Source organism: Leptosomus discolor, chromosome 4 (genome assembly GCF_034619465.1).
Source record: "Leptosomus discolor isolate bLepDis1 chromosome 4, bLepDis1.hap2, whole genome shotgun sequence".
Lineage (NCBI taxonomy): Eukaryota > Metazoa > Chordata > Aves > Leptosomiformes > Leptosomidae > Leptosomus > Leptosomus discolor.
The window spans coordinates 42,862,889-42,890,556 of NC_141394.1; the positions used below are offsets into that span (position 1 = coordinate 42,862,889).

General features: G+C 40.2%; 1 protein-coding gene across 2 annotated transcripts in view; it reads right to left on the minus strand.

Moving 5' to 3' along the window:
- The window catches only part of FNIP2 (folliculin interacting protein 2), a 48,823-nt gene extending 22,136 nt beyond the window's left edge, over positions 1-26,687 (minus strand). The window contains exons 1-3 of one of the 2 annotated variants that reach the window (XM_086464068.1): positions 26,593-26,687; positions 4,387-4,513; positions 865-999 (exon numbers count right to left, since the gene is read on the minus strand). In XM_086464068.1, coding sequence (XP_086320194.1) covers positions 865-999; positions 4,387-4,513; positions 26,593-26,687 — 357 coding nt within the window. Of the gene's footprint in view, positions 1-864; positions 1,000-4,386; positions 4,514-10,538; positions 10,724-26,592 lie in introns of those variants that run through there. The other variant, XM_009947801.2, reaches the window with a different exon arrangement.
- Between the last annotated feature and the right edge of the window lie 981 nt (positions 26,688-27,668).

Sequence of the window (27,668 nt, forward strand, 5' to 3'; positions counted from 1 at the left end):
CCCTTGTTCCAGAGAGACCTCCAAAGCCAAGAAAGTGGAAAAAAGATCTACTGCATTTCCAAAGGAACAGCTGTGTCCAGCAACATTGCCATATAACAGTGTTTGATGAAACCTGTGGGTGTTCACAGGACTTCGATTCTGTGGTCTGGATCTCCAAGCATTAAACTGTCTTCCTTATTAGAATGAGTAAGTTCTCCTTCACTGTCCTTACACAAAGCTTTTTGGAAACAGTTTTGTTTAAAAAATAATTTGTGAAGACTGTGTTTCTAAGTATAATCAGACCAATTTCTTATTTTGTTTCAAAGACGGATCATCAATAGCAAATATGGAGAGAAGTTTGTGAATTCTGAAGAAAATCACTTACCTTCTAGTTAAATAATTTTTTTCCTACCTTAATCTACACGATTCAAATTAAATTTTTGTAGATTAAATGTTTATGCTTTTACTGTGAAACCACCAGAGTACGTATGAAATATTTCTCTTAAAAATTTCATATTATAGTAAGACAGAATAAAGGGACTTTTAATATACCATGTGCAACAGCTTCTTCAGAACTGACCCGAAGCATAAGTAGACATCTTTCAAAACAAGAACAGAGAACAGTATAGTGCCTTTTATGACCTTCACAAATAATAATGCTATTAAATAGCTTTTGTAACTCTTTCAAAGACAAGATGAAGATAGACCAGAAGTACCCCATGTTCTTACTGTACAACACTTTAAAGATAGGGTAGATATCTCAAGTTCAGATTATACTTCTAGTATATTGCAAGTTAACTAGTCATTCAATGCATGTCATGCTTTTATATACAGAATTCTTCAGTAAACTGGATAAATACAAGCAAGAAAAGTAGTGAACGTTACCTGGTACTTCGGTATCTGTTCTTTGATATTTTGCATACAGCTTATTGAGGGACTTTGGGAAGAAATATTGTTGTTCCCATTGCTTGCTTGGCAGTTCTTGGCAGAAGTCTTTACAGAAGCATCTTCTACCATTTTCTGTGTCAAAACAGAACAATATGATGAAAACAAATAAAGCAAATATAAGAACTCCCACCTGTACACATACCACAGCAAGATTTTTCTTAAACTACAGGTAAGCAAAAGAAATAAAAGATACTATTACTTGGTTAAAAAAATATGTACCCATTTTAAAAGATTTTTTTTAAAAAGGTCAGCATAAGAGAAAGTGCAGAACAACTCTCACATTTATATTGTCAGACAAGTTTTCACAGTATTACAGATAGTCAGAGTAATTAGTCAAAGTTCCACTAGAAGATTCCCAATTGCTGTAAATTGCTCTGTGTAACATTTTCAAAGTTTATGTAAACAACATCTCAGCTTATGGATTGCTTACAAACCAATTTCTGTAATCACTTGGACAATTAATCATTCAAATTGCATATAACTTTTTCTCCCCAACCGATTAACAGATTTCTTAAACAGAAGAACAGCCAGCAAAAACAACGGGTGAATAATGCATCATTTGGTAGAACTACTAGGTTGTAAAAATCTATTTATGAAAATTGTAAAGTAGTTGTATAAAAAAAAGGCAAGCAAATGAATGCTTAAGTCCAGATAACTATAATTCAAAGTTTACTCTCAAGTCACTGTGTTTTAACATCTTAGAACTGATCAGAAACGTGTAAAGGAAGCTGTAGAAAGATTACATTAATGCTATTTGCATATGTTTCACAAGACAAGCAGCATTTAATTCATTGGGATTTGCTTAATAGAGATTTCTCAAACAAAAAACAATGAGTTCCTTGTTTTCTTTAATGGCTGCTTCCCCCCCACAATTTGAATGTCCATTAGATGTCAGTTGAAAGGGCCACATTATTTTGAACATACTTCTCACATGCACTTGAGATGATTTACATGAAGGGAGCAAAACTGTAACCTTGCAGAAATGAAAACTGCTTCGAAAGTCTTAAAAAAAGCTTATCTCACACTCTTAAACTTTTTAGATATTTAAGAAATTCAAAATCCCTTAACGAACATATTTAATGTGTATTCATGTAAACATTCATTCATTTGGTGCACGTCTGAATGAAATGTATTTTTATAAGTCTCATTTTGTACCAGTATAGTTTACCTCATTGGGAACATGCATCAGCAAAGATCAACTAAATTTTTAAAAAATGTCAGTAAGGTACAGGTAGATTACAGAAAAATAAGCAAGCAGACAAAAAGTAGTAGTAATAACCTAGATGCTAGTAAAAATGAGCCATAGCCAAAGTCACATCTCGTATTTTGGGCTCAGCAAGATGAGAAAGGAACAATAAGAGGAAATTAAATAGAAATAAAAGTAGAATCCAATATTGCACAAGACTGATTTTTAAGATGAATACTGAATGCTACAGTGCAGTAACTGTAGTAAGTTTTAGAATACTCAAGTCATGATGACAAGATGAAGAAATGGACAAAAGGAAAGATGCAAAAGAAAAAGAGGAAGAGCAAGCCAAGAAAAGTGGAGTAGATGATCTTTTTTAAAAAAGTTGCGTTTAAGTTAGAGTGATAGTACTGCTCCTTTATGGATTTAAAAAATAAGCCTACTAGCATGTTAAAAAAGTAAAATCCTAGACTTCCATATTTTATCCTATATTAGCACTCCTTTTGTGCATTTTTTCCTGGCATAGTATGTATGTGCTGTTGCTTATCTAATCCCAATGCGACTGTCATGAAATGCATCAGTGTCAGTAGATGTGTTTATTGAGCTACTGACAAAAAAATGCCTAAGCAGTCTGATATACACCATCTGCAGAAAGAACTGGAGATTAGATTAAGAACACTGAAAAGAAATGCATACATATGGTTAAATACAAACAAAAATTAAACAAACTTATGGTTAAACATGGAATACAGACCTGCTAGTTCCCCCCGTTAAGTTTGTTGCATACTTTAAAGACAAACAATGTATTTGAATATTCAGTGTGAACAAGCTTTACTGTATTTCAAGAAAATGGATAAATGCACAGTATACACACACACTTTCTTGACTTTAGTTTAAACAGGACTGAGCTTGAGTGTAATTTTGCCTTAACTTTAAATGATCAAGTTTTAGGCCCACTGTTTGATAACACAACAAACAAATGGCCAAACATTCAAGATCACTTTTAACATCTATGTGTTTGCATGTCATTCAAAGTGCTTCATCTGTTTTAAAAGGGTACCTAGATTAGTGTCTGGCTAGAAAACGGATTATAGCCTGTATCATGTGTTGTGAGGGAGCCTATAATCTGTTTTATGTCAGTGTTGCACTGAGTTTCCGCCAGGACATTTTGTAGTTAGCTTTTAGTTTAAAGTATTCAAGCAAGTAGGATAATTTGAACATTTAAATGAAGCCAGAAATAGATTTCTTCCTCATATGCCCTGTGTCTTAAACCAACTTTAAAATACTAAGTAACAACCTCTATTTGGGGGATGGGACAACAACAACAGGGATGAGAGGGGAAGCAAGATTAACAGACCAGTCTGACCCATTTACCCTCTTAAGTACATGATCAGTCATCAGCTGATGATGCTCATCATTTACTGATTTGGCACAACAGCGTATTTGCAGTGTGACTGAAATAGAGATTGCTGGGTTTTAAGCATCTTCATAAATAATTTCTACAAGTCACAACTATTTGTACGTAGCTAGTGATTCAAATAAAAAATTGAAATAATTAAATGTAGAAGAAAAACAGAGAGCTAGTACCTAGCAGAAGGAAAAAAAAACCCAAATAAACACTAAACGACCACAAAACAGAAAATACTATTGTTTTACTTGTCTTAAAATCACCTACATTTGCTAGAAGCATTACTCCACAATCTGTGTGCATTGAGAGCAGCACTAAGAATTTGCATCTTGACAAAGTCTACTCTTTCTTCTACACTTATCACCAAAACTTATGTGGCCGTATATTGCCCCGCATCAGTCTTACACATTACGACTGGTTAGCCAAAGGGAGTTGTTTTAATTCACATAAAGCCAACAACCCTACTAATCCAAACACCAAAGGAAGACAAGCACATTTAGAGACATTATAGACATCACTGGAACAATGGGACTGCACAACCAGGGCTAACAACAAAAAGCAATCCCAGTCCACATTAAAAAGACTAAAGAAATACGCAGTTTAAAGGGGTATCTATTGCTTTGCTTGAAAGCAAATCAGGTCTAAGTTGTTAAATTTCAATACCATATTTGTATTACAAATACCAGGTACATGTTCATAGGCTTTTTGGAATCTAATACACTCTTGTTGCAGCTATCACAGAATAAAGATCAAGTGAAAGATCACAAGTAAGATCAAGAAGTTGACACTGTCACATTAAAATTCCTGCTTTTGGGAAGGGAAACAAAAGAGCAGTAGGACAAAGGCAAAAATCAGCATTTCATACCTGAACCACAGCTTCATCAATTTTGCGGACTGCTTTGGAATCAAGTAAGACCTGTCTGCCTCTCCTCTCACAGTCTTGGTAAACTATCAGGCGGATTTCATTCAAGTCAAACTCTGAAGAGGACCAGCTGCAGATTTATAAACACAAGATGTTAAAATAGTGTGCTTATTTTGCAGGCTTATTTAAGTGAAGAAACAGGTATTTGGCAAACACATCTTTTATTCAGCATTCACAAGAACTGCCGTAATCACAGAACTCTGACCAAAAAGGAACTCAAAGGAGCATCTAAGCCCAGTGTCACTGATACATAGGCAGGCACAACCAGACCAGTTTTCATTCAACCTTTCTTCAAAATTTTCCAGAAAGGTAACATAAATTTTGTCTCAGCAATCTGCTCCAGGGCTTAACTACTCTTAAATTTACACCTTTCTCTGTACACAGCCTGGATCATCATTATTGCAAGGTAGATGTACTACTTTGTGCAATTCTTTCAGTGGCAATAAAGAGCAATGGATTAGCATTCTCTTTACAACAGCCTTTCACAAGCTCAAGGCTTACACCCTCCCTCATCCTTCTCTATAAAAAACACCACAAACCCCATTCCTTTTGACCTATTCCTGTCAATATAAGTCATGATTTTTCCAAAGTTTAATTCTTGTAACTGAAAGACAAGGTTTATGCTGTTCCATTATTTCTCCCCTTTCTTTTCTGAGATGTTTCTGGGGTTAGAGAGCAATCATAGGTTACCAAGACTTGATCTCTGACTACGATGAAACTTATTTAGTAGATGAAACCAAGACGGCACTGGGATTCAACCTGAAGCAAAACCACTCTCTCAAGCCAGAATCTGCCTGTCCTCACAAATACACCACAGCACACAACTTGCCTCCTTGTGCTACCACAGGAGGCCGAGGAGCAGCACTGCTCACAGCTGCAATAGCAAGAGCTCTTATTTCCTAATTCCAAAGGCAGTTGGTCTGCAAGTCAGAGCATGGAGTCTTGCTTGGCCTCAGGTTCAGCTACAGAAAACGCTTTTTAATGTTACATAGCTGACAAGCTGGAATTAATAGAAAAAAACCTACTACTGCATAAAGCAGCATCTCACAGCACTGGTACTCAGTCATATTGCCTCATCCCTGACCCAGGTGGACCACATCTAGGGGTAAGAGTACAACTGTTAATATTTGTTGGTTTAACAAATTGCATAACAGACTTCAGTCAAGGCCACACTGATCTCCCACCCAAAAAGATCTTTCATTTATGAATTTTCCCAAACTATACCCTACAAAGAAGGAAGGTAGAGAATGGAGGGAAGGGCATGAAAACTCTATAAAGCTGAAAGATAAGAATTAGCTGAAAGGTAAGAATTTCTGAAGCTATTTCTTTTATTCCATGCTCTATTAACAGCCATAAATCAATAGTGAGGTAAACACCATCAACTCCTGCTAGTCAGTAAGGTAACCACAGGCAACTGCTTTAGCAGCACACTCAGAAACTTGCAAATTTAAAATAATTAAGTGAAGCCAGCTTCATTTCTTCTTTGTGCTTCATCTTGTGTTTCAGAGATCAACTCCCCTTTCTATGTAGCTAGAAAGAAAAATAAGCCTAAATAGACACCTTTTTCAAAGCTGAAAGACCTCAATCTTGAAGGTTTTATTCTATTTTTAAATACCTTGAGACAGAATAAGACAGATGCCCATCTCCACTGTAAGGTGCTGTTACAAGTATACTTTACGTACATAATATTCAAGGGTCCAGTACACATCAAAGCCAGATCATGGAACTCTGCTGAAGGCTGTTTTGTCATCAACAGCGAGGAAACTTGTTGATGTGTTTGTAACATGTTGCCTCCAAAATGCTCCGAGTGCCAGGTAGATTTCTTTTCAAGTCTTCCCTTTCAAAAGGGAGTCACAGCATTAAGTTAACCTGCATGAAATCAGACCTGATACCATTGTTGATAGTTGCCCAACAAAGAGCCTACACACCTCACATATACAGAGAGCTGCAACTACACCATCTGTTTCAAAAGTCTGTTACTAGTTTCTCAGCCCACTGCCTGTGCAATGTGATCACGAAATCCAGTTATACAGAATGTAAGAAGTCAGAGCCACCAGCAGACTTCATTCTAGTGTGCTGCATGAATCTGATTCTCTTCAGTACCAGATACTCTTATACCTCTTCAGTTATACAGCTACCTATTTACTTACACACTTTCTGCAACAGACAATACCTGAAGTAACTATGCTGCTTTCTTTAAAAGGCCACAGGTTTTCTCTCCTTTTAACAACAAAGAAAAGGTACATCTCTATGGCCTTAATTTAAATGGTATGCAAGAGCAAAGCCTTATTTATCTCCAGGACTGGCACAGCAGGATTTGTAGTTCAGACCACAGGCCTACAAGTCTAAACCAAGAAAGTTTCATTTCAGGCACAGACTGAATCCAGCCCTGCATCTGCCCACCGATGCTAAAAGCGTGCTTGATACTTGTGTTGCATGAATTTAGGTTTCCTTATGAACAGGTGAACTCCTACATTCTGCACTAAAGCAAACCATGTTGTCTGCATGGTGCCAACTTCCGTATAAGATGGGTTTTATAACAAATGCTGAAACAGAAGCCAATTTAACAGCCTGCTGAGGTGCCTTTTCCACCTCAGAATTAAAGATTACTGCAATCTTCCAGAACTTCAAACAGATTCTAGTACCAGACAGCAACAAGCTCAGAAGTTACACAGAATCTATCATACAGGGCTTTATGTGACTAACAGACCAAATCTAGGGAAGTAACTTCAGATAACGCTTCTTACAGTACAAACAAAATATCAAACTTATGTTTTAACAAAGTCTTTGCTTTCAGGCTTTGAATTACCCAGAATACAGATGCAGCTCCTGCAGCAGTCCTACCCATTATAGAAGAGATTCACCCTACCAAAACCTCATTTGATAAGATCAAGCATATCTATAGGCAAGTTACGCAGGCAATGAGACACATAGTCTCATTACTTCCACGTGGAATCTAGCATCAGGCCCAAGACTAGTCAGATGACCGGGATGCTTTCCTCATCACAAAAGCTGACGAGCAGACTACTTACAGTACTTCCACCCTTTACTGTTTAACCCAGCTTATATAACATACAGCCCCCAAAAGAGGGACCGTGGGAGTATTCCATCATCTCCTAAAAGCAGAGTGTTGAAGAATACACAGTACACAGACTCATTGGGCAGCTTCATTTTCACATGCATAAAAACCAAAACCCCAAACCATTACTTACTTATCTCCATATCAGTTTCATGCTTATTTAGCAATGCTGAAAGGCATACACTTCTTTTTGTTTCTTCTTCACACATACTTTTTTGAAAAAAAAAAAAGATATGATGCTCTTGCAGGAAATATCAGTTCATGAAAAAATCCACCATGCTTCTGCATCGTATAGCTTAACATTGCTTTAGATGTTAGAAAGCTCTTCGCTACCACTCCTGACACTCTCCTACTTTACATCTCAAGACTCAGTTTTCCTTATATTTGTTTAGTAAAATCTAAACTGGCACACCGTTGTTTCCTTTTCCTCTGCTTCTGTCAAACAGCTTACCCAACCATATACAAGTACTAAAGGAAGCTATGTGAGAGTTATATAATACGAGTAGTTTTGCATACATACCTACTGCTGAAAGTATTACCTCTGATAACAAAACTACATAATCCCCAAGGTAAGCTTCACATTTATTTTGAATGTTTAACAAGAATAAATGTGCTACAATCACTACTTTTTGATAACTGCTGCTTCTTCCAGTCACCTTAAAAAAAGCCTTCAAAAATAAGTTTCACTAAGCACTAACTGGAACATCATTTGCCTTACCCCTATTTATACAAAAATGTTTTCTTTCTGCTTATACAAGAAAGATCTTACATGTTCAATTCCTGTTTAAGAACCACTTAATACATAGAATTGTAAAAGGTTTGTGCTGAAGCAATACATATTGCTCAGGGACTTATAAAAAAGTGACAATTAATAAAATTATAATAAAGGGGGTTTTTTTCAGCCACCTGAGTGTCAATGTACTGCAAAATGACAACATAAGCTTCTGATAACTTTTACACACTAGAAAGGTAAGGAAGAGACTCACAGCTAACTGAAATGTTTCACTTTGGCTTAAAAACAATGCATTATGCCAGGTCTCACATATTCTTAATAAGTAGCTTAATTATATTAATAGGAGCTTGTGAAGATGTTTGTATTTCAGGTTAAATGTGGCTATTTTAACTGAACATAATGTTTCTTATTTGACCATGAAAATGAAAGCCACACACCCCCTTTCTCTCCTTTTTGTAACTATATGACCTTTCCTATTACTCATGTATGCTCTGGTAATTGCTGGACCCTTCTGTAAACTAACAGAATTCTCTGGAGCAGCAAAAGTCTGTCCCAGCACATGAAAGCGGGTCAGAAATGCAGCTGGGAAAAGGAAGAAGTAGAAGGCAATGGAACCTCCACCTCTTGGTGGCAGCATGAGTTACACTAACTCACTTCATCCATGTAGCTATATACCTTTAGGGAAGGCCACCAAGTAAATGCTCCCATACATTCCAAGTAACTAATGAGACTAGTTAGAACGTTAACTGAATTTTATTGCTCCTGAATCAGTTTTCTGCCTGCTTAGTGAGCTGAACTGACTCCCTAAGGGTAGCCAGTTCCAGAAGGATTGGAAAGGCCAAGACAAGCTCAAGAGGAAAAAGGACAAGCGCATGATGCCAGAAAGCAAAGCAGAGTAAGCAACATGATTAATCCCTTCAGCATCAGCAGTCTATTGAACAGCTCAGCTTATCTAACTTTACCTTCAGAGCGGATCTTTCCTGCATGTAGAAGATGCTAGAACCAATAAACATCATCTTCAAGTGAAAATAAATAAAATCAAGCTGCCTACATTCATACAACAGGAAAACCAGGCCTACTAAAGATACTAAAACACTATGGATAATTTTTTTTTTTTTTTTTGGAAAACAAGCCCCAAGGTTGGAACAGCTTACAGATATCCTGGCACATTTTCTCCCCAGATTCCATATTAAGCTTAAGTATGCTTTATTTTCTCTTAAATTGGCATATAAGCTACTTCCCTTTGGCTTGTTCACATTTCTTCCATTACAGAAATGAGACATGGAAGCAAGGACATCTCTCTTACATAGGGGAAAGCAGACTCGCTTGTTTCCGGAAAAGTCACAAAATGTTTGCTCCATTCTACCTTGAATCAGCATTTTCAATTAATATAGACCTCCAAACCCTGTTTTGGTTCACCTTTATAATAATCAGAATGCATGCATGCAATAACTGAAGAGTGACCTATTAATTTATATTCAAAAATCTACTTCACTTGACCTTAAAATGTTTTTTAAAGTGACTAATCACTCACTTCAGTGCAACATCTATAGGCTAGAGAAATAAAAAGGCTAAAACATACCTATAAACCTATATATCTATATTTTTCTGCTTCTTAGATCGGCAATCCTGAAAGTAGAATATTAATTCTAAACCCCTTGGGTGTTAAAATTTGGAAAAAGCTGCCCTAGACTGTGTTTTCAATACAGTTACAGAGCAGTAGAGACTCAGACATTGGAGACATGCTGGCACACATCTGATAAAGTCACCACGAAGAAGTCAAAGAAACTATTTATACTCCAGATTACTTTGACGTAATGCTTGATCTACAGGTCATTTTCAAGTAAAGCACAGGGTTCTCCTCTTCATTCTTCCCCACTTCACAGCATTCTCTCCTGTCTGCTCTGCACACTGTTACTACTTGCCCACTAACACACGAGGTGGAAAAAAAATAAGAGGGGAAACTAATCAGGAAACTAGAAAGAGAAGGTAAGATTATTTAAGCTTAACTGAAAAGCAAGGCAATTATTCTTCATGCCTCAGTTTGCATATACATATATAAGTCTTACACAACAGAATCAAGAATATAGATTCAGTTTCAAATAACAGGGAAGACTTTCTAGAGTATCAGTCACCATCATCAGTAAGAATAAGCTTCTAATAGAACTCTTCCAATTATTTACAAAATAGTATTTCAGGCACATTATTATAAATCTACTATCAACCAAAAATTGTCCATTCTCTGTCAAAAATCATACATATCAAAAAAAGCTACATGCATACCTGTTTTGCAGCAGTCGAGTCACTTTGCTCACACAGCTGACACCTTGGTCTCTCAAAGATTTTCTAATCCTTTCATCCAATTTGGTACAAGAGAGATTATTTCCAAGTGGCACATCACTGTTGTTTCTTGCTCTCTCTATTTGTTCCCCTGTGTCATTTGTAGCTTTTGGTGTACCCCCACACATTTTCTTTTGCTACAAAAAAGCTCTTGTAAAGCTCCCTCAAAGAAAATAAATACCCGCTGAAGAGAGAGAGCTTCAAGCAGATTTATTTACTATAGATCAACCATTAACGATGGTAATTTACAATCAGCTGTCTTCCCTATGCAGGAACACAGGCTACTGAATTTCCTGTTAGGGGAAAAAAAGGCAAAGAGATCTTCATATAGTCTGTAAGCCATTAATGCAGAAAGACAGCTGTAGCTAATGTACTGCTGCAATTATTCCAGACAGAGGAGTAGACATGACTTTCAAGTTTCAGAAGCCATCGTAGACACTCTTGCTGCTGTCAGAGTTTTTCCTACCAAGCCTGGCACAAAGCTGTAGCAGATACAACAGCTAATATTGACTTTAACTATGTTTGTTTCCTGGTATGTGATTAGGTAGCTGGCAATTATGTAGTCACAAGACTGGACCATATGGCCTGTTAAAAAAAAAAAAAAAAAGCATAGTTGCTTTTGCAGTGACTCGCCCTTAGTTGCAAGGTTGTCCTAACACTGGCTACAACACCCTGTTAATGGCCCTCATGTGAGCAAGTGTCATCTGACAAGCCCTAGCAACCTCATATAGCTTAAGAGCAAATAAGAATCTGTCACCATTGCCATACAGTCACCAGTAAAAAAAAAAAAAAATAATCAACACCAAGAAACACACTAGATATCCTTCACTGTAATGCTTTTACTTTTAAGGACAAATAGTATTCCCACTTGGCCAATAATCTGAAACTACTATTTTGAAAAGCTTTTTTAAAAAAAGTAGAAGGGAAAACAAGGACCAAATAAATTGACACAGACATTAAGTTGGTTGATGAGAATTTAGTCATGTGCCTATTAAAACAACTTAATGGCAGTACTGATAGCAAAAATATCTAACAAAATACTTCAGACCAAGAAAATCTAAGTTGTTAAACAGAACCAAGGAACATAATGTTTTGTTTAGGCTCAGGTAATTCCACTGCAAAACAAAGTCCTCCCCATCCCTGTTTTAAAAAAAGTTACACATACACATCTGCTTGTAATTCACGTCTTACATAGCTTTCCCTCCCCCATTAGTAAAATTTTTAGACATTTTATAATATGACAGCCATAGTGCTATTTCCCTTCCAGATTAAAAAGGGAAAATAACTTTGCTAATGGTCTCCCAGAAATACAGCAGTAGAGTCAGCAAACAGTGAGATTTCAAAACCTAGTGCTACGTGCTACCTTCTAAATAGCACAACACCCTTCTTATAAGGATTTTGTAATCTCAGTAAACCCCAACCTCTAAACACTGGACAAAAGTCAAACAGAAAACTAGAGCAAGGTTAGGTTAAACAACTTTCTCAGTTGCAGAGGGAAGCCTATAGCAATAAAAACAAAAGCTCAGTTTCAATTCCCAGAGTAGTGACAAGTACTAGATCACAATCACTCCTCCTAACAAGCGAGGGAAACAAGTGAAAAGCTTTGGCCTGTTCTCAAGTTATTCAAACGATCTAGGAGAGGGCAACTCCATCCTCTCACCTCATTGAGGACTACTTCAAACATCAGTGCTCCTAGTCACCTCCAAGGGTGAATGAAACAAGCAGCTGATGGCCAGGCTCCTACACTTAAGATTAAGATCAGCAATTGATAGCCTTCACTTCTGTCCTATCTTTTCCCCAAACAAAAAACAAAACAAAATTCTGAAACATTTAGTTAAGTGACCAGAATATTGGATTCACATTAGACACTAGAACTAGGAACTCCTGTAAGCTCACTAAATAGGCATGCTTCACAACACTAACTCATCTATAGATGAAGTCATCTGCAGAATACTAATAAATCCCAAAATACCTGGGGAATTACCACCGAAAATCCACAGAAGTTTCTGAACAAAAGGGGGGGGGGGGGGGGGGAAGAAACAAACCCACACATGGAAAACACTCCAAGTCCAAGGAGTAGATAATACAGAAATTGGAAGAAAGTGTCCTGATCTCCAGATACAATCCTCTGGGAAGCAGAGTATAATCACTCTTTCTAGGCTATGTGACCTACCTGTTTGTAGGTCATTTCCTGCCCTTCATCTCCACTGTGAGACAATTGCCCAAATGATTTCAACTCAAGGTAATACTTTAGCAAGAAAATTTGGGGTGGGGGAAAGAGGAAGTATATATGATGGAGTTATCTAACTAAGAATAGCTTTCTGTGTAAGTTACAGCTGTCTACTAAAACTTAAGCACAATCTTCAAATCCAGCAGAATATTTGCAGAGCCCCCTGTAAGGTTTTATGTTCCAAACAGCTCCTAGAAGCAGGCTAGAGAAGTGTAGGAAAACAGAAAGTTTGAATCATACCTGCTGTTTCAGTGAGCATTTGTTTTTGCAAAACATACACTTAGTAAAATTGATAAACAAAAAATGCCCACAACCCAGTCAGGATGAGTGCCAAAATACGTTTAAAGGTGAAGCAGAATCTATTTTGGATTATTTAATGATGAATTTCCCTCTTTTCATCTGTTGAGTAGCTTATGTAGAAGATGTAGGTTCCCTTTCTCCCTCCCAATTTGAAGTATTTACTCTGCATTGCTCCTCCTCTTTTTAAAACCGTGGATATGGAAGAGTTGTGCTGATGCCACACCACATTCCATTTCCACAATGATTTAAAGTAGTCCTGATATGGTAAAGCACTATTAACCTTAGATGAACCACCTTGTTCAAGCATGATACATAGTTACTAGTTTCACATAAATTAGGCGGGATACATTGCAGATTAGTCATGCAACAAGCGAAGGAACACGCTATTTGCAGTACTTCTCCCTCGGGTTAGGTTTTCCTGTAGAAAGAGTTCTGGTGGAAAGAAATTAAGTTCTCTAGATCAAACTTCTGTACAGAAAGGTTACCTTTTAAAAAAAAAAAAGAATTCTGTATGTTACTGTATGAAAAGCAAAACAACACTGGATATACTTGTTTAGTGAAAAGTTAGAACTACACAAACACCCTGTTTAGGGAAGGAGAATGTACTGGATTTTTGCAAGGTTGGAAGCATTTTTCATCATCTTTGTTGCTAGAAAGCAATACCATTACACACATGCACGAAAAGTTACCACAAAACACATGCGCACCTGACAGAGGCTAACAAACAGATCTACAAGTTAAAGTCACCTTAAATCGCATACATTAGCTTTCCACAAACATAAAGAACAGCCTATTAAGCCAGTGTTTCACAACTGAGCCAACTTTCATAAGTTTGGATTCACTGCTCATTGGCTTACCTACAAGTCAGAAGTTTGGGAACTAGGTTTCATATAGTGTCTCAGTGATAATGTAAAAAAAAACCCAACCAAAAAACAAAAAAAAACCCCAAACCTCAAACAAACGAAACCAAAACCAACAAACAAAAAAAAAAAAAACCAAACCTTACTGAAAAAAACACCCAAAGAACAATGTATTTGAAGTAGCACCATAACAGCACAGAAACAGCAGTGTCAGTTGCTAGCCCCAGAAATGGAATTCCTCATTAACAAAGAGAAGAGCTCAAGACTTGTAATTGTGTGAAAATGTACATATTTGTGTTTTACCATTAAGAAAAGTGTGTTTATTTTTGTTAAACTGGGACTTCAAACAAAGAAAGTATGCAATAAGGCTAGCACCCTAGTTCCTTCACCTAGTCCTTTCCTCAGTACGGAAAGCCTTGCTTAGCCTTAATTGACTTTCTCCCTTCCATCTCACCTTTCCCCCTAACCCCCATAGCTACTAACAGCCAGGAGAGCTCAGCTGGTCTAAATTAAGTCAAAGATTTTGCAGGAATTGTTTCACAGTAATCATCATCTTTATCACTTCAAAGAAACAAAGGTTTACTTGTTAATGTAACACTTTTTAGGGTTAGGGTTTGGTTGTTTTGGTTTGGTTTTCCCCTGTTTATCTTTTTAAACGCACCTCCAGTAACCAACTTCCAGCTTTCACTGGAGCCAAACAGGTTGAGCCACACAGCAGCAGCCAGACAGGAGCAAGCGGTGCTTGGTCCAGCATCTCTGCCGGGGCGCAGGCTGTCCGGCTGGCAGGGCCACCCCAGCTCCTCTGGCACGCAGCGCCGGGTCTCAGCTAATGCATCATTCCCATGTCACTTGTTCCAGCGGCGCCATGTGACTGGGCCAGCATCCAGGAACACAGCTACTAAATACAGACACTGCCAAGGCACGTCTGCAAACTGCCTCTGCCAGAAAGTGAGATGAATAGAAATCTCTTATCCTACCAGCTTTACTGCCTCTGCCTTTCCCCACCTTCTCTTGAACAGAAAGAACTACACATTGCACATCTGAAGGAGAATTTTGAGCAATAATGCAAGGCAGAATCTGGTATTTATAACACTGTACCAGGTCTTGTTGCATTTCAACACTACATGAAAGTACTGACAGATCTCAGACCTTAGTATCTCCCGCATAAATGAGCAGGCTAGCACAGACATCAGCACCACACCTTAGGGGCGGTATCCTGCTCCTTCCTGTTCCCTCTCCCTCTTCTGTAAAGCCCTATTTTATTTAACTTTTTTATTTTATTTATTTAATAGGAAAGAACCTGTATACAGCTTTCAAGCCTGTATTCAAAGGGGTAGTTTTAGAATACGAAAACAAAAAAAAATTACTAAGAAAATACTATTTATTAGATATAAGGTAAATACATATTAATGCAAATCGATTCAGAGATATAAAAAAAAGTTTGATGTTCAACACCCCCCCCCCATTTTTTCTAGTTAGCTGAAAAATACCTCTTTTGCTACAACACACAAACACCTTCACTAAACTAGCTTCACTAAAACACCACAGATTAACAGAAATAAGAAGGCTTTGTAAACTTCAGAGGACTTAACATTCTCTCTCAAACTTTAGAAACAAGTAAGTTTAGGGTACTATCTCCAGGGGTGCGGAAGGCATTGCAAATCCCCTCCTCCTTGTTCTGAACACACATTCCCATCACACAACAGAACACTCTCAAGCAGGGCTAGAGGCAAGCGCTACCCAGCGACCCCATGCTCTTCTTCCAAGGGAAATTGCTTCAGAAGGAGTCAGCTTCAACTAGCCTTCAACTGTATGTGTTCAACAATATGATTTCACAAAAAAAAAAAAAATATAAAGTTACCTGGTTCTAGGTGTATCCTCCCAAATTCATAACATATGAAACCAAAGATACCAGACATGGCTCTCTAGCAGTGCTGAGAGCTGAAGCAGCCCAGCTTTTTTGATCAGCTAACAGGACATTGGCAAGCCCTCTGTAAATGGTTACATTAAACTGTTCTAAAAGCAAGATGGTTTTTGATTCTTTTAAAATAGGGTTTATAACTAAAAAATTACCCTGCAATAACCAGGGAGGGAACAAAGAAAAACTAAGTATGTTGAATATTCATGAAAATATACTAATTTATCCAACAGGCAAACATATGGAAAAGAACACATACACAAGAAGCCATGCTTGATCACCCAAAAGTTGCTAGAGCGTGAACAGCAAAGTCTACCGCCTCTGTCTAGATGAATGTCAGGAAATCCTGACTTAGATTGAATTAAGTGATAATACTGACGGATATAACGTCAACTCTGGCATTTTTCACTAGTTATAGCCAAAAATATGTTTTGTTCCTATTGTTGCTGTTATGATAACTTGTCCATTCCATCCAAAACACTTTCCTTAACCCTCTCTTGTAGACAGTGTGAAAGGTAGCTTTCCAGTAACCAGCGCTGAACCTCGATGGCTTACATACATTTATTTTCAAGTTTCAATGGAAAGGGAAGGAGCAGCCATGTCTTAGGACCCCATACAGAAGACCAGGGTAATTAAATCACTCACACCATAATACCTTCTCGAACTACACACAAAACCAACTAACCAAACCACAGTCCTGCAGCTGACTGCCATGGCCAAACCTAACCTTGCTGCAAGACACTATGTAAGAGAGTTACCTTCTATTTACCACCAATTGCATAGGACTTCGAATGTATAAATAGTCATTAAGTTATGAAATAGCCTCCTCCTTAAAGCAGACCAACCGCTTTAATTACTCACATAGGATCCTAAATATTTTCTCAAAAATGCCAGTATTTTATTAGACTTAAAAGTTTATACAGCCAGGTTTATACATAATTACAGTTGACCACACCCAGTAACATGCTAAGATTTGGCTGCCAAGTAGCAGTCTGTCAATCATTAAATATCTGGACAAAAAAATAGAAATTACAGAGAAAGCCAGTTGCAACCTTGTCATGTGACAGGAAAATGCTTCACACATTAGTGATTCAGTGACGAAAACAAACTAAAATTTCAGTCAGCGAGGTTACGTAGCAATTACATATTTAGACAAATTAGAAACCTTTCTCCTTGTGAGAAGGTAAGAATTGGTCAAGCTCCTTCAGTGTTCCCCAGTAAAATACTGTATAAAGAAGTCCTTTATAAGAGACTTGACTTTCTCCCAAGATGAAGTTTACTAGAGCAGACTCACTAGGAGCCTTCTTAACAATTATAGATTCTTGGTAACTTCATTAAAAAACAAACAAAACACTCACTTGCTTTTCTAGTCAAAACAGGGCCCAAGGATCCAACTCTAATGAAATCTATACTCTAGCCAACCTTTAGCACCTCAGTAATGCAAATGAAAAGCCACTGTTTCAATCAGATTTCTAGTTCACATATCAACACCACATTTCAATACAAATATACAATTATTTTTTAATCAGTAAACAAAGTTTAATTCAAAGGTTCAACTCACCTTTGATATTCCACTCAGAGGTTTTTTTTTTGCTTAAAAACAAAGAAATTAAGCAGATGCAGTATCCATGTGTACACAAGTTAATTGAGTTGACTGTTTCAAAAAAAAAAAAAACACAACTATGTCCACTACAAAATACAATGTTCTGTTCTCATTTTCCTCTCCATTGTGTAACTAACTACCCCTGGACCTGTTACCCATTCCAGCTGTACAGAGGAATTTTACAGTAATGAAGTGTCAGTATAAAGTGACAAACAGAAGAAGCTAGTTTTTTCAAATATGCATTATTTTCCTAGTTCCATTCAAAAGCATTCCCAAACATATTCCTGTCTGTAAGACTGCAAACAGGAACTTCTGAACACAAGAAGTTTAGTACTCGAGTTTTTCCTGAGCTAAACTGTAGTCTGATTTAGTCCGCCGTGAAGGACTGACTTACATCCTCAAGTCTCCCAAATACTGAAGCCACCAGATGTTACCCACTCTAGAATCTGGAATCATATGTTAAATCGTTTTAGCCCTTAGTAAGCATGCTGTATATTCATAGCTAGATGTCATAAATAACTTTATAATCAGAACAGGTTGATTTTTCCAATTCTTTAACTTGATGTGATTTAGAGACTCTAAATAGTTGGTAAGACAGAGGTTGGCACTGCTGAAGCTGTTTCAACTGGCTACCATGTGAGAGCAACCTTCTTCCTTGGCTAAAAGCCAAGATCAAGTAAGAGCTCAGATGCATGTCACTACAGTTGTCTGCCAAGTGAACTGAAGTGGTTACGAATTCCCAGCTCTTTATTCCAGTCTTCTCAATACTGCTGAGAACTAGAACATATGAGCTCCCCATAACCCTTTCTGCATGAAGTCTGACAGCTTAACACAAACTACTGCAAGTTATATCACCGACCTTTACACCAACATGACCGAGGAGGGCTCCAACAGTCTCTGTTCTATCAACACTACCGTGGAAGTGACAAACATCCAGCCAATAATCAACTTCAGCATGGGAGAATGTAACAGAATCTTGTATGCTGCAGCCATTTGCCAAGACCAGAGCCTTAACACACGGGCTAACCCCGCTGCTGTACATCTGGGCAAAGCGCTTTCTGCGCCTCACGTGTTCCTTGTCCCTGCATTGAAGGTCACCATCCTTCCTTTCCCTCAGCTTAACAGGTGTCTGCCAAGCTTTTTTAACTCAGTCATGTTAGACAAGCCAGGACTTCAGAAACAAAAAGCCCTTGACCTTTCCTATAGTAGGATTTGTCTTAAAAAGCACAATCGATTTTAGAGTGCAAGTCAGAGAGCAGAGTGTTAAATACAAAGTCTTTAGAAGATCACTTTGTGGTAACATGAAAGGAAAGGCAAGGAAAGATGACAGATACAAGCACTCAACTGATCAGTAATAGTTGGACAAGCTCACGTGCCCACACAAAAAAACAGAACGCATACACAAAAATTTGTCTGAACATAAGGAACTCTTTTGAGTTGCAGATTTTAAAAAACTTCCATAACTGTCTTTTCCAGAAGACAGCTTTAACATTACAAGAGTATACTAAATTCTGTAAAATAATCCACATTCAGTGAAAGAATAACAATTCAAGAATAACCTGCTTAGAACTACGTACTCAACAGTTTGTAGATCATTATCTCTGGGGTTTCCTTCCAAAACATCATCTACTATACTCTGCTCAGATTTTCTGTATGCCTAAATCTGCGCATTCACACACCCAGCCCCAAAAGTTGAGCAATGTCAGGTGTCAGATCACATCCAGATTCCGAATTCAGTGCAAAGACTCTGCACAGAAATCCAGAACACTAAGTTCATTAAAGCCACTGTTTTCTTTCATGAAAGTCAGTAAACATAATGACAACAAAAACTAAGAGTTATTATTGTAAGAAACTTCCTGACTTCATTAGAAAAACATAAAAGTGTTTTGATTTCTAATTTGAAAGTGCCAATACCAAATTCAGCCTGTTAGCACCTCTATTATAGAAGTAAATAAATAATGTCAGATTGTTTACTTAATACAGCTGATTCCACTAGCACGTGTGAAACTCCACTAAGCACCTTAGAGGAGAAAAGCTGAAGTGTATTGCATGGAGGTGAGAACACGTTGCAGAGAAAGCCCCATATCGATTCAGTAATTACATCACAGCTCAAGTTTCACTTCGGCACAGGCTATGGAAGGAAAATCATGAGTCAGTTTTAACAGCAGCAAGTGTAATATAAAGCTCCCACGCCCATTATCAGTATGATTCTAAATCTCACCAACATGCAGGAAGCGTGGTGACTGACAGAACAGGTATTTTGGCTGTTAGTCATGTAAAAGCACCCGTACTTGCCCTAATTGTAGTGGGGAAGGCACAGGCACTATTACTGGAACTCCTAAGATAGTCCCCTCAGTGCCTCAGAAGAACACTTTGCCTCACAGTCTGCACAGGAGCTTGTTTTTATATGCAAGATTGAGGTCACAAGACAGGACATTGCTACAGTATTAGAGCAATAAACGCATACAAATAGGGCAAATGAAGTGAGGCGAGAAAGGCAGTAAGCACTGTTAAGGTGAGGAGAATGGAGAACCTGAAGATTAAGAAGTGGAGGCAGAGCACAATGACAAGCAAAGGTGAACAACCACATCCCTGTCCGTTAGTCAGATCAGCAGTAATCCAACACTACAGCAGAAAGTGTATGCAAAGGTGCAGGCACATTTGCTGTCTTCGCACAAGTACCACCCAATTCAAAGTCCTCCTTTTCTCACTTACTCTCTCTAGCAAGCCTGTTAACCACCATCCTACAGAATTGCATCCCTCATCTTTTCCCTAACGAGCGTACCCATGGAAACCTTCACATAGCAAATACTGATAAATAGGATAGCCTAAGAACGTGCTTCTTACAACACTTTGTCTAAGCAGCATGCAAGACAACACTGCCCTCTTAATCACGGGTGTACTTAGTAGAAACAACTGCTGACAAATATAAAACACAACACATGGCTCTAAAACAGAGTATTCTCTTCAGAAGCCATCCCTGAACATCACTAAGGTACAAAGCAGAGGACAGATGAAAGCACATGCTTCTTAGTGTCAGAAGGAATACCTAAAAAGACCAGGTATGTCACCACAGTTTGTGGCACATACAGTCAGTATTAATCCAAAGAACTGTCTTTGCAAAAGAGGTCCTCAGCAGCTTCAATATTACTGATGCTAGAACAAGAAATAAATGGCTTTTATGAAAACAATTACTCCATTTTCTGGCCCCTCTGACCCCAGGTATTTTGTCACATTTACTCTCTCTGGGCTTTTGGTCTGCTGTCACTCATTGTTCAGACCAGAGTGAAAGCTAAAGGCCACTACCATGCACTGGAAGACCTACATTCCACAACGTCAAAGTGGGATGACACGACGACTAATGATTACAATGTTTTTGTCAAACCTCTTCCATTTTCTTCTTCTCTCAAGTTTTAATAAAGCTATTCTGCTACTTGAACTCAGCTTACATAAGAAAAATTATGAGGTTTATGTAACTTTACATGAAGCCAGACTCTATTGGCAATAAAGCTAAGCATCAGCTTTTAAAAAGTTTCTCTATAAATTCAGCTTTTATGAATGAATGTCCACATTTTTCAGCCCTAAGCACCTCTAATTTCTCACTCGCATCAATCCATTTGCATCAACAGACAAGTATTCTCCTACATCATTAGCATCATTGCTTTAGATTGTAGTGTATTCTGCTTGAAGTTGTGCTGCCAACAAGGAAAGTAGGTCCAAGGCTTTCTGTCTGTGGCAGAGCACTCACCTACCCAGTTCTGGACATGTAAACAACAAAACAACCCAAGAATAAGGAAACAAGCACCTACTATCCAACTGCACATCAATTTAAGTCAGGTGTGTTAGAAATACACTGCTAGCTGGTTATGCCACATGGATAAGTTACTTGTAAATCAGAAATAGGATAATCCCCTGGCAAAACCAATTTGATCAGTTAGGCAAAAATGCATCTTTTCATGGAATTAAACCACCAAGGTACACCCATCCCTCTCCGAATGTCAATAGCTCACACATTTCCAGACAGTTTTTAGCCATCTGTGGGGAAAAAACCAAACCCAAAAAACCAAGGGGGTATCTTCTTGCAGCTTTAAGAAAGAGTGAGAGTTAGTCTCAGAGCAAAGCTGGAGGAAACCAAGACGTTGTCCAGTGAGAGGGGCATGTAGGGGAGAGGAAATCCGAACTTAAGGCGGCGAATGGCCTTGGTTCCTGCAAAGCTCAAAAGCTAGAGGACTTGGGATTGGTTTGTTTTCCTTCAAAACAGCCCCAGGCTGGAAGCCTGGTTTCCATGTCAGAAGACGGTAATTCCAATCACTTCCTCTCTGAGCTGTTTTCTTGAGTGAGACTGTAATAAATCTCTTCCTGTAAAACTTACTCTTTATCTCTCATTACTGAGGAAAGGCTAATGCCAGAGCAGAGGTATAATACTGCACCTTAAGGCTCACCTTCAGCTGTCAGTGAAGCAGTATGTGGCTTAGACTTGCTATTTAAGCTTCCCTGCCCCCACACTCAGCTCTGGCCCTGGGCTGTATCACCCTTCCTACAGAATATAAAACAGCTATTTTCTTTCACGTGCTTTTTGAATGGTTTACAGCCAGATGTTTGATGACATTTCCATGTAAGATGTACATTGGTGTTCAGCAGCATTATTGCCATGTGGATGTCTGCAAAGCTGCAAGAAGCTCAAAAGAAACCCAATTAGGCTACAAGAATTTACTGAGGAGTGTTTCATTTTAACAAAGATATAACAAACTGACATGCAAGCAGACTCAAAGCTCACTACCCCTTTCTTTCCTTTTTCAGAAGGTGGAACATTGCCAGGCTGGTAATAGATGCTGCGAAATAATGCTTAGCAAGTAGGATCTCACCAAGCATTTCAGTGCTATGACCAAAGGAATTACTAGGATCAGCTGCCAAACAAATGATCTCATATACCAAAACTAACAAACTGTTACCAGATAGATATCCTGCAGTTACAACATGACATCCGCTCCATTATAGACACCAGAAGGAGCATCTGATACTTAAAGCTGAAGAAACAGCCTGTTTGCGAGTTTCAGACACAGCTGAAATAACACTTTTTTTTGTTATAGAATTCACATAAAACAAAATTATTCCCTGTTTTACAGCATTCCTTCACTAAACATACCAGTATCAAAGAAATTTCAGAGGTTGCAATGCAGAAATTACACATGGAGCAGTGAAAGCACTATCTTCTGAAAACTCCAAGGCATTTCTTTTCGTTCTTACATGCCTGGATATAGGTACTTCATAAAAAAAAAACAACACACCACGAAACTATCAAAGACTGAAATTAGTGTGAAATTAGCCCTCAGTTTAAGGATAAAGTCAATCTTCCATGTTGAAAAGTACTGAAAAGCACTGATGTGAAATCTCATCCTAGAAACAGGTAAACACTATTACAGAGGAACTGCTATAAATTTAAGTACACACTACCTGCAACCCACATCCATTTCCTCAAAGCCAGCCCCCAATACTTCACTCAAATGTGTGCTTAGCACTTGAGACATTCTAGTCTTGAGATACTACGTGCTTATAAAACACTCTGCTTAACCTCTACAATTTAAAATTCATGGGGAGTAGAATGCTTTGGTTTTGTAGTAATAGCTACCATTCTGCTGAGCACATGACCCTGGTAGCACTCCAAACACCTGTACAAACTACTCCAAAAAAATCACTCTCAATGTGATGAAATAAGAAATATTACAGGAATTTAGCCACATAAATACACATTTCTCACGCACAAAGTAATCAGGACTTCCTCAGAGCGTTAGAAGCAAAATAGAAATATATTGGACTACAGTTACTCAAACATGTCCGTTGTAAGGTATGTACGTGTGTATACGCATATATTTTTACATATGCATCATACACATACATACACAAACATATTTATAGATCTTTTTAGTTAAGGGAAGCAAAAAGGCATAGTAACAGAAACCAGAAGCTGAAGACCTGTGTACAAAACTGCTCAGAACAAATACAGTATCATGTCACTAATACCCATCTGTTCTCCAGGTGGTTTATAATTTCTCTTTTTTAAAAAAGAATTAAGATATTCTACAATTCTAACTACTACCCTTCTACCACTTCATACTTCCATTATTTCGAAGGCAGGCACAGGCCAATAAGGAGTCCAACTATCCTAATAGCTCTATATTAACATCTACACCTCACGTTTACTTTCTCCTCACCCAGCAAGTAAGGGTTGTGCTTACATGTAGCACAGCCTGATAGGACTAGATCCACACAGTGAATTAATTCGTGCTAAGGACCTGATGCCCACACTATACGTGTTCTGGGGTTTTACTTTTGACCAGCTGTAGTCTAGTCCCAGGGATTGAACGCCCATTAGTGGCTGGAGCCCATTTTCTAGTGTTGTTCATTCCAACAGGAATCCAGTTTACGCACCAAAGCTACTTGGCTATAGGAGCCAAAGTGCAGTAAGTGGAGACAATTGAGAGGTTTTCTTTAGAAGAGCACTCCTGATCCCAATTAAGATGTTAATGCTCATGCACCCAAGAAATCATTTCCTGTGGCTCCACATTCAGCTATAGGCACCACGTCTTTCTCTTTCTTTGAGGCTGTGCCAGCTCATCCTGCTAAGCAGCATGGATCTTGTAGCTTGCTGTTTTCTTCAGAGCCAAAGAAAGGAAGCATGATGTTTGGTCAAGATTTAGCTCCCATTAAAGGAAAGGGGGCAACAGAACAACCACACATGGTACTTGTTACAGGCAAACCTCAAGCCTGGTTGATGGCCCTCCACAAAGAAGGTGTTCTTCTCCTGGTGTTCCTGGGAAGGCGACAAAACGCAAAGCTTCTCAACATACTTGAAAAATGTTGTCAAATTAAGTTAATTTGAGGAGGTATTATCTCTAAAGAGCTTTTTGGTGATTCTGCTATTGTTCTGGGTAAGGAGGATGTGTGAATACACCTAGGGTTTCAAGACCTTCACAGCAACTCAAAGTCCAAGGATACAGATGGTCTTACAGGGCCACTTAAGAGAGCTATACACAGCAGGAAATCCTGAATGTGGAAGTACCTCACTAATCAAAACATGAACTGGGAATAAAACTAACTAAAATCCTTAAAAATATAGGCTTGCCTTTAGAACAGAAAATGATCCTGCCACTTTGCCTCTAACAGCGACCAGCAGCATATGCTTAATGCAGAAACTACCAAAGGATTAAGTTTTCCCTTTTACTTAGGTCCAGTCACATCTCTCCATTCAGAGATTACTGTTCAACACAAAGTCTATTAAAAACCTTGTAGCAGAGCTTGTAAGACCCAGTAAGTATGCTCCTGCACAGGTCATCAACAGATGACTAGAAACAGGGGGGGGGGGGACACCTGCATGCAAAATGCTTCAAGTAACTTTATAAACCTTAAGTTTGCCAAAAACTAATCAGAGAGCAAGGGAATGGGGGAAAATAAGGGATAAATAGAGTGATGGGTACCTACAACAGCATTTTAATAATAACAGATTCTGTTTCAAGTGTCACATCATTTAGATACTATTCAAACTGAAATCTGAGTGTGGAATATCTTATCTGAGGAACAGGAAGAAGAAAATAAATATGATCCCTAGCCCACAAAATACTCCAGATGGAGCACTCTTACTGATTTTAACAGGGGACACACCATGCAAGGCATCTGCCTTCATGGAGATCCTTGACAAATCCAATAACCTTAAAACTAGAACTAACAGCACTGGTCTCTGATACAGAGTACTGGGTAAGATTTTAACTACAAGGCAAAAGAACAGAGTTAGTTGGGGATTGTCACTCGGTTTAAAAGTGGAAAACATATTTGTTTTCTTTCAAATTAAAGGAGATACTTAATTCATAAGGTAGATAAGTGCTACAAAATGTAACTAGCAAGTATAGCATACAGACTTTACAGCCCCCCGAAATCTACCAGCCCTGTTCTCAGATATGAATGCAGCACCAGTATAGAGTCCTAGCATCCAAAGGAATCACCTTATAAGCTAAATATCCTAATGCCATTTTTCACTACGATCTTGCAACTTTGGCCACGGCCCACACAACCCATCTTTGAAATCATAATGGCTCCATGATTGTGATCTTCCATACCCAGCACTATGGCATTTTGTGGATCAAGAAGGTATTTTCCACCCCTCTCCCTTACCATTCTCAATAGTTGCAGCAGTGAAAGCCCAGATTCCAATTCTGCGCTGCATACCATCTGATCACAAGACTAGTCAACTCATGCCGAACAAGGAAAAAAAAAAAAAAAAAAAAAGGAAAAAAGGCAAGCCACAGAGCTCACCGGGCACGCATGTGACAGTCACTGTGCTCACCAGGGCCGGCTGGGTCTTGCGAGCCGAACGGATGCAGAAAGTAACAAAGTTCCAAACCACCAGCTGAAGCAAAATGCTGTCCCCGAGGGTTTAGAAAACGCTAATAATTCAATATTACACAAAGATCACATATTCAAGCACTGAAGTAGCAACAGCGCCCAAATCTCCCTTTAAGGAACTGTGGTACCACAGGCAGAGAGCGCAGTGAAGGTACCCAGCGCCCAGTGGGTCCCCGGACTACGCACGTGTATTTAGGTCACAACCATTAAGCCATTTTTCGTTTTCCCAGGGCTGAGCAGACCCGAACGCCCGTTACCGCAGCAGCCACGCACGGACACAAGGGAGGCGCAGGCCTGGCGCCCCTCCCCGGTGCCGCCGAGGGGCCGGGCGGGGAGCGCCCCGCGGCTCCCAACGCGCCGCTTCTAATTCGGATAGAAAATGGCTGAGGGATCCAACGAGAGGGAAAGGCGGGAGAAGAGCCACCCCGCCGCGGTGGAGCCTCCCGCCGCCCCCCGCCCCGCCTGGGGATGCCCCCTCCCCGTGGGCCGCTCCCCCTCGGTCCCTGCGGAAACTTGGCGAAGGGGAAGCCCCAAGGGGGGCCGCGGAACACCTGCGCCGCGGCCGCGAGCAGCGATGTTCTCGCTCCCTGCCGGCCTCTCCTCTCCCCTCCCCCGCAGCCGGGGCAGCCCCGGGGCCCATGCGGAGCCAGCTCCGGCGAGCCCGGACCCGCCCTGCCCCCGCGGCTCACCTGAAGGCGGGCCCCTCCCCCGGAGCCCGTCCGTGGGGGGCCGCCGCGCTGCCGCCCCTTTTGTTGAAGAGCTTCTGGAGGAGGGTGGGGGCCATGCTACCGCCCTGCCCCCACCGCCGCCCCGCCCGGCGGCGGCCCCACCGCGCCTCTCGCAGCGGCTCAGCGGGCGGCGAGAGGCGGCGGCCGCGGCAGCATCCCCGCCGCCGCGGAGCCGCCCAGCATTGCGCGAAGGCGAGCGGAGGGGAGGGCAGCGCCGGCCGGCCCGCTCAGCCGCACCGCGCCGATCCCGGCGGCCGCCCGTCACCTGACCGAGGGCCCGAGCCCGCCCGCCTGGCGGCGCTGACAGCCAGCCAGCCAGCCGCCCGCCCGCCTGCCTGCCGCCGGACGGGCCACGGCACAGCTCGACGCGCCGCCAGCTGCCGTGCGACGGGAACGGGGACGCGAACGCGCCGCGCCCCTCTGCGCTCCCCATTGGCTGCGCGGCGCTCGTTGCCCCGCCCCCAGCACGTGGTAAGAAGCCGGAGGCAGGCTTAAAGGGACACGGGCCCGGCCCCGCGCTGGGCGGTGGCGGCTGGGGACGGGGGCGGGGCGTGTGGCTCCGCGTGTGCTCGGGCGGCTACGCGCAGGCACGGGGTGTGCGCACATGTATCACGCGTATGGTATATAGCTATAGTCATAAGCATGTGCACGTACATACGTGTATTTATAACGTGTATTTTACAACACATTCCTCTATGCAGATGTGTGCGCATACACACGCGTACATACGCGTCCCCTGTATATGTGCACGCGCAAATTTGTGATTTACAGCAACATTTTGGTGGACGAACAAAGCCACCGCCTGCGTCAGGCGGGGCCATTCCCCGTTCGGGCTTACAGCGAAGTGCCACGGCCATGCTGGCGCCCCCTTCTCCCTCATGCCAGCCAAGCCCACGGCCCGACAAAAATCCACTGGGTTTTTGGGACGCTCACATCACTCGTTTTGCTCCACGCACAAATTCCAGTCACCAGGCTGGGAAAGTTTCAATCTGATTTTTTTTTCTAGTCCTGGTCTCTGCAACGGAGAGAGCCCCGGT